Source organism: Panthera leo, chromosome A2, assembly GCF_018350215.1.
Source record: "Panthera leo isolate Ple1 chromosome A2, P.leo_Ple1_pat1.1, whole genome shotgun sequence".
Classification (NCBI taxonomy): Eukaryota; Metazoa; Chordata; class Mammalia; order Carnivora; family Felidae; genus Panthera; species Panthera leo.
Window position 1 is genome coordinate 38,787,108 of NC_056680.1, and position 8,291 is coordinate 38,795,398.

General features: G+C 50.2%; 1 protein-coding gene across 1 annotated transcript; it reads left to right on the forward strand.

The window, feature by feature from the left end:
* The first annotated feature begins 4,062 nt into the window (after positions 1-4,062).
* Positions 4,063-5,399, forward strand: GPR27 (G protein-coupled receptor 27). Its single transcript, XM_042929978.1, has one exon. It carries the CDS (start codon positions 4,112-4,114, stop codon positions 5,240-5,242), a length of 1,131 nt encoding a protein of 376 aa, XP_042785912.1. The 5' UTR covers positions 4,063-4,111; the 3' UTR covers positions 5,243-5,399.
* The last annotated feature ends 2,892 nt before the right edge of the window (positions 5,400-8,291 follow it).

Consider the following 8,291-nt stretch of genomic DNA (forward strand, 5'->3'; position numbering starts at 1 on the left):
TGACTAGCCAAGGTCAGATGAAGGCCTGAGGCTGGACAAGAGTCATCAGCCAAATTCATTCCCATGACCATTGGACCCATGGCTTTGACTGTATCTGTCAAGAAGTGTCAGCCAGTTCCTCCAAACAGTCTAGATTCTTATTACCACTCACACTGTCTACATGTGCAGCAAAGAAGTGACATCATTGATTTGGCGGTGAAATCCCAATTTTTCCATCTAAAGCAAACAGAATTTTGGAAGGAAGAGTTTGGTTATAAGCAAAAGGCACAGAAAAATCTCATAGAGCTGTTTTGCTTTGAGATGCAGGAACTTAAGTCCATCCCTAAGAAACTATTTTAAAGTCTTCTCGGATGCTTCCTAGAAACAATAAAAGGAAAATAAGTTGATTCTGGCAATAAAATGTTAATAGCTTTTCCTTAAGTATTAATCTACTGAACAAATGTTGAGAATGAAAGCAGCAGTCATATAAATGCTGAGATTTATATATTTTCTTTGCTGCTTCTGCTATTTGATCCTGGGCAAATGACTAAACCAAATCTCAAACCCCAAAGAAAAGTATATTGAACCATACAAAAAAGTAGGAAACACAGAGAAATCTAAATGATAAAAGACGAATATCTCTTCCTTTGTGTCCTTTTCTGGAAAAAACTCTCCCCATTTGGGGTTATAGAACCATTTAACTTTCATTTTCTCCTATACAAACTGGATTTCATCACTGAAGACCCTCAGAATTCAGTTGGTCCACCGTCCCATTTTGTAAATGGGAACACGTGAGATCCATGAGGTGAAGTGACTTATCCAATGTCGTGTGTACATTAGGACAAATAAGGTTATTATTTCAACTAAGTGGGAAGGGTGTTGACCTAGGAATGAAATGATCTGGATTCTCCTTTCCACTCAGCCATTAATGAGACTTTCTATATCAAATAAAAGTATTAGATTAGATGGGTTTGAAAATTCCTTCCCTCCCTGAAGGTGCCATAATTTTGTGAACGTGAACATCAGTTGTTCTTGATTGTTTTTCTTTCTAGAAACTCAATAAGTTTCTTTGCAGTTACGATAAAGAGGCAACATATACAAAGTTATGAGTTCAGGCTCTGACCCCAATCCCAGCTCTCACATGTCTGTGTAGGGAAAGCCTGGACAAATTAACCTGTCTGCCTCACCTGCAAAATGAAGCCTGTCACAGTATCTGCTACATATGGTCCCCATAATGATTAAATGCAGTAACACATGTCAGGTATTCAACACAGTGCATGGCACATAGAAACAACTCAGTAAACAGAGGTCGCCATAATACCACCATAAAGGAACTAGATATGACGTCTTCGTGTGAGTTCTAAGAAAGGCACCCCTTCCTCAGGGCAGAAGCACCCCAAGTGCTAAGGTCCACATCAAGACAGGATGTCATTCTCTATGGCTATGTGTCTGGCTTTAAAAACAAAACAACAGGGGCGCCCGGACGGCTCAGTTGGTTAAGCCTCAGATTGATCTCCACTCAGGTCACAATCTCACAGGTGTGAGACCAGACCCTTCGCTAAGCAGGAAATCTGCTTGGTATTCTATCTCTCTCTCTCTCTCTCTCTCTCTCTCTCTCTCTCTCTCTGCCCCTCCCTGGCTCCTGCATGCCTGCTCTCAATCAATTAATCAATCAATCAATAGATGTTTAAAAACACACACCCAAAACAACAACAACAAAACCAATTTCCCAAACTCCCTTCCTGCTAGCGGTAGGCAGCCAACACTGTGTCGGGGTTTGCTGTAACAAAGGACTTCTGAAATGCTCTTCAGACAGGGCCTACTTGGATGGCAGGAACACTTTCCAACTGCTCTTTTCCTTTTTTTTTTTTTTTTTCCAGCCTGGAATGCAGAAGCAATGGCTGGAGAGTCAGCACCTTACTGATCATACAGGAAGGACTAAAAGACTTTCAGAAATTCAGTCCTTGAGCCAATCATCGAACGCCAGCAACCATTGACTTCTGGACTTCTTGTTCAGAAACTCATGTCCATATTTAAGCTACCATTATCAAAACACACTTCCTAACCAAAATATCCTCCAAAATCTATTTTTCTCTGCTGTCAACAGATATTTGCAGACTTCCTGGTTAGCTGCCTACTTGCTCCTGGCCACTTAGGGGTCCTAAGTCTTTGGCCATCACTTAGATTTTCGCAAAAGGTCCAAGCTGTCCTTGAGGTCCTTTCTACTCAGTGTGGTGTGTGGAACAGGAACACAGTGTCACCTAGCAACGTGTTGGACACGCAGAATCTTTGGTTCCATCCCAGGCCTACTGAGTCATAATCTGCATTTTAACAGGATCCCAGGGATATCTGTGTACATTAAAGTCTGAGGCGCTGGACTAGACTTTCAGGGTCTATTCTGTCCTTCCTCTTAATTAAGTACTACTGCCAAAAGAATCTTCCTGAAGCACAGTTCTAACAATGTCACTCTCCTCGGAAAACTTCAGGGCACCTCACTGCTTACAGATGAAAGTTTTGACTCCTTAGCCTCACACTCAAGGCTCTCTAAGATCTTATGTCTTCCTGGAAATGTCCATCAAAGTGCCTGCCATGCCCATAGTAGGTGGGCAATAAATAATGTTCTGCATAAAAGAAAAGAAAAGTGAGTGTACCTGAGAAACAACATATTTCTCAATTCTGGCTGTACTACGCTAGGCATTTAGGATAGACTAGTACAAAAAACAGACATGGTCCCTTGCCTTCATGGAGCTTAGAGACTGGCTGGAAGGATAGAATTTTAAAACACGAATAAAACTATGCAATGATAAATGATAAGCGCTAGATAAAAAAATAAATAAATAAATGATCAGGCAGTGATACAGAGTAAGGTGGCCTGGTCAGAAGGATGGCCCCAACAAGTGGGGTGGGGTGGGGGGCAGCCTGCTGGACCAGGCTGGGGGACGGTGCGAGCAAAGCCTTGAGAGAATTTGGTGTGTTTCAGGATTGGAAGATCGGCTGCCCTTTCAGGCTCACCCAGAAAACAGATTCCCTGGGGGCTATGGGGTGCACCTTCCAGGTCACTTAAGAGAAAACGCTGAATTTCTTTTCCCTCACATATGTCTTCACTGGGACCACGGGTTAGGCCGAGAGCAGGGCTCGCTGCAGAGTCGCGGGGAGTCCAGCCCTGGAAATTAGACCTAGAGATATTCGAATCCGCCACTTACTGGCTCGCAACTCCCTTGAGCCCTAAGCTTCTGCTCCCTCAGGTACTAAGTGAGGTTAAGAAAAGAAGCAACTTTGCAGTCACTGTGAACATCAGGTTGATAACGCTTGAAAAGCTGCCCAGAACACTGCCACCCACATCGGTGCTCACCTGAACGTCGGCGGCTACATGATTACGACGGTGACGATCACTACTGTTAATCATTAGCTAGTGGGCAGAAGGCTCTACCCACAGATTCCTGCCCGCCCCCCCTCCCCCCAGGCCTCCCGACCCTGCCATCCCTTGCCACCTCCCCCCTGCGCACGGCCACCGTGACCCCAGCGCGGGCGCCAGACGCCGCCGCCGGACCCCCGTTACCTGGGGCCAAACGCGACTTGTCGCCACCTTGCGTCCTGGGCCCTGCCTCCCTCCCGGCCGCCTCCCGGCCCCGCGGCTGCCCGCGGCGGCGCCCCCCAGCCCAGCCCGGCCCGGGCGGCGCGGGCTGCCTCGGCGGGGCTGGCGGCGGCGGCCACGCTGCGCGCTCCGGCGGAGGGGAGGGGGCTCCGCGGCGGCGGCGGCGGCGGCGGCGGCGGCGGCGGCGGCGGGCCCGGCGGGGGGCAGAGCCAAGAGGCGCGGCGGCGGCGGAGGAGGAGAAGGAGGAGGATGCGGGGGGCTGCGGGCGGCGGCACGGCCCTGTCCGCAGTGAAGCCCGCGGCGCCCAAGGTGCAGGGAGTGGCCGTCGCCTCCTGCGCGCATCATTCCTGAGATGGCGGCGGCGCGGCGGCGGCTCGGAGAGCCCGGGAGGGGCCAGCCGGCCGCGGGCTGAGCCCCCGCCGGCCGGGGAGCTCGCCCCGGGGCCCGCGCGGCGGCGGAGCCCGGGCCGGGCGGGCCTGGGGAGCGGCGAGGCCGGGAGCGGCCCCGGAGCGGAGCGCACGGCCTGGGGAGGCCGCGATGGCGAACGCTAGCGAGCCGGGCGGCGGCGGCAGCGGCGAGGCGGCCGCCCTGGGCCTCAAGCTGGCCACGCTGAGCCTGCTGCTGTGCGTGAGCCTGGCGGGCAACGTGCTGTTCGCGCTGCTCATCGTGCGGGAGCGCAGCCTGCACCGCGCCCCGTACTACCTGCTGCTCGACCTGTGCCTGGCCGACGGGCTGCGCGCGCTCGCCTGCCTCCCGGCCGTCATGCTGGCGGCGCGGCGTGCGGCGGCCGCGGCGGGGGCGCCGCCGGGCGCGCTGGGCTGCAAGCTGCTCGCCTTCCTGGCCGCGCTCTTCTGCTTCCACGCCGCCTTCCTGCTGCTCGGCGTGGGCGTCACCCGCTACCTGGCCATCGCGCACCACCGCTTCTACGCCGAGCGCCTGGCCGGCTGGCCGTGCGCCGCCATGCTGGTGTGCGCCGCCTGGGCGCTGGCGCTGGCCGCGGCCTTCCCGCCGGTGCTGGACGGCGGCGGCGGCGACGACGAGGACGCGCCGTGCGCCCTGGAGCAGCGGCCCGACGGCGCCCCGGGCGCGCTCGGCTTCCTGCTGCTGCTGGCCGTGGTCGTGGGCGCCACGCACCTCGTCTACCTCCGCCTGCTCTTCTTCATCCACGACCGCCGCAAGATGCGGCCCGCACGCCTCGTGCCCGCCGTCAGCCACGACTGGACCTTCCACGGCCCCGGCGCCACCGGCCAGGCGGCCGCCAACTGGACGGCGGGCTTCGGTCGCGGGCCCACGCCGCCCGCGCTCGTGGGCATCCGGCCGGCGGGGCCCGGCCGCGGCGCGCGCCGCCTCCTCGTGCTCGAGGAGTTCAAGACGGAGAAGAGGCTGTGCAAGATGTTCTACGCCGTCACGCTGCTCTTCCTGCTCCTCTGGGGGCCCTACGTCGTGGCCAGTTACCTGCGGGTCTTGGTGCGGCCCGGCGCCGTCCCCCAGGCCTACCTGACGGCCTCCGTGTGGCTCACCTTCGCCCAGGCCGGCATCAACCCTGTCGTGTGCTTCCTCTTCAACAGGGAGCTGAGGGACTGCTTCAGGGCCCAGTTCCCCTGCTGCCAGAGCCCCCAGACCACCCAGGCCACCCTCCCCTGCGACTTGAAAGGCATCGGCTTGTGAGGGGCTCTCCTGCCTCGTACGCCCCACCCGGCCTTTCCCTTTGGCTCGGACAGTGACGTCGTTTCTCTCTCTTCTGCCCCCTTATTAATTTTCTAAGCTGCCTTCAAAATGACTCTCAAAGTGGTTAAGCACTTGGATTGTACAGACTACTTTTTTCTTGGCGGGGGGGGGGGGGGGGGGGGGGAGGGGGAGGGAGGGATGGGTTTCGATGTTCCAGCCCCACCTCCAGCTCCGTGCATTTGTCCTACTAAGTATATTTTCATCCTGAACAATAGGCCTTGGAGTCTTTGTACTGGTACTGACGTCTTTTATTCCATGTGTTCCTTTTTTTTTTTTTTTTAAATAAAGCCTACACTAATTTTCTTCATGCAACGTTTCCTAAAGACCTTGGCCAGTTTTCTACAGAAGCTATTTTTGACAACCTCAAGTGGCATTACATTTCGCAGTGAAGTAGAGGAACCTAGGGGACTTCACAAGTTTGATTTCTTGAGGGTCTTCTGTGGGAAGCAGGAGAAAGGGGGGAGGGGAAATTGTCGTCAGTTCCCCCTTGAGTTGCCGGCCGTGGGGTCAGTTGTGCTGCTCTGGTTCTTTGAAAGTGTTGAAAACTTTGTTCAGTATCGGTAATGAATTTGAAGAGCAGAAATGGGAGCGTAAAGTAGAGAGGCAGTGTTTTTTCAGCAGTGACAAGTGACCAGATTTGTTTCCTACCTTCCTTTATACTACTAGAAAAATACACATCAGCGGCAACAACTGCTCTCTGTATTATACCAATCTTGAGTGGAAACATTTCTGTAAAATTGTAACTTTTAAAAAGAGTAAAAGTGTTTTGGTCAGTGATGGTGTGGAGAAAAAAAAAAAACCAGTATTGCATGTTTTTGTACTGATTGTGGTTCACGGATTGGGAAGGCTCTGGGAAGCAGAGTCAGAACTAAGTCAGAATTGCTTAGGTATTTTTTGCCAATAAAAATGAAAATACGTTTATGGAAACAGCTTGTGCTTTGAGACGCCCAGTTTTATTCTGTCTTATGAAACTAATTTCCACTTTGAAAACTGTTCTCCTTTTGTTCATGGTATCAATGAATGGAATATAATGATAACTCTACTTCTACAAGACAAAGCATTTCCTTAAAATGTTTGCTAGGTTAAGCTGTGCTGTTCATCTGATGGATATTTTAAATTAATAATGACAACCATACTTTTAAATATTTGGTAGACACACTGTAATCTTAAACGGAAAGACTAAATTCTGCAAGTACTGTATAATATTTTTTGCTTATAATGCTACATTTTTATTAATGTACCTTCCGTTTTGAGGATTTATATCTGTATTTCTCTTTGCATTATACAAATATACCAGTATTTTCATTCTGGAGTGGTTTCTTGTTGCTGTTGTTTGAGACTGTGACTGGTACTGATACACTTCTAAATACGGTATTCGTTCCATTATCCTGTGAGTGCATGGCTCTTTAGTTGACCATCAGAATATCTAAGGCATTTGGAGTCTAGCTAAGATACAAGATAAAAAGATGCACATCTTTTCTTTAAAGGAACGCAGTAGTATATATTGCTTTAAAACTTTTTTTAATAAACATACGGAAGATGAGTGTGAGCGAAGCGGTCATTTTGATAAAAACAATAAATATGAGCACAGTAAATATGTTGAAATTTATTGTAGTTCATATTGTATATAATATGAACTATTAAGTATTCAGTGCAAGAGGGATAAGTCATAACAAGAGGGTGTGGCCAATTTGCCTCTGATAAACGGTCAGCAGTATTCTTTTGTGTCCGCAGAAGACAGTCTGAAGATGGTCTCATAGTTGGAAAATACAAGTAACAATTACCTTCTTCCTCCCCAGGTCGTGAGACCAGGTAGATGTTAATTATCCGACAGCCACTTGCCAGAAATCTCAGCTAACCTAAAGAAAGACAGGCCCAGGCTCTTCATCTAACCCTCCTCCGCCTCCCAGGGATCCAAGTTCAAAACAACAGAAGTCACTAAGCCCATGTGATTTGTAGACTATTTAGCACCTGGCATGGAGCATGGCCCAAACCATTTGACCCCTGAACATCTTCAGCCTTAGGCAGCAACCTGACTGTTGAGACAACCCGTTCAGATTGCTCTCTATATATGGATTTGAGTTCGTGGTTGTTTTTTAACAGGAAAATCCATAAACCCGTGATTCTCAAATTTTAATATACATAAGAATTACCTGAAGTGCTTGCATGGTCCAGAGATTATTAGGAGGGGTTGAGGTTGGATCCAAGAAAGAACATCTTTAAGAAGCACACCGGTTGGCTGGAGATATACCAACAGACCTTTGTTCAAAGATTTACTTTATTATTTTATTTTTTAAAAAATGTATTTGTTTTGAGAGAGTGAGCGAGCAAACATGAGTCAAGGTGGGGCAGAGAGAGACAGGGGAAGAGAGCATTCCACACAGGCTCCGTGCTGTCAGTGCAGAGCCCAACCCGGGGATCGAACCCACGAACCGTGAGATCATTACCTGAGCCAAAATCACGCGTGGGACGCTTAAGTGACTGAGCCACCCTGGTGCCCCTCAGACAGAGATTCGCTTCAGATGGCATGTCTAAACATTCGATTATGTGGTTCTGTTTTGTTGTGCTTCATTCTGATTAGGTGGATGATTCCTAATGAGAGTTCAGGTGAAGAGTAATGAGAAATGACAGTCAACTGTAAAAGAAACAGAAGAACAAAGAGAGGCAGAGAAACGAGCTGTCTAGGGGAATGGTGTAGAGATGCAAAACGCCCCTCACACCTCAGCAGCTCTTTGGATCAATGAATCTATTAACATGTACTTTGATTGCTAATTAATAAAACATCATCAAGAAAAAGTTAAAATTTTTTTTTCAACGTTTTTTATTTATTTTTGGGACAGAGAGAGACAGAGCATGAACAGGGGAGGGGCAGAGAGAGAGGGAGACACAGAATCGGAAGCAGGCTCCAGGCTCCGAGCCATCAGCCCAGAGCCTGACGCGGGGCTCGAACTCACGGACCGCGAGATCGTGACCTGGCTGAAGTCGGACG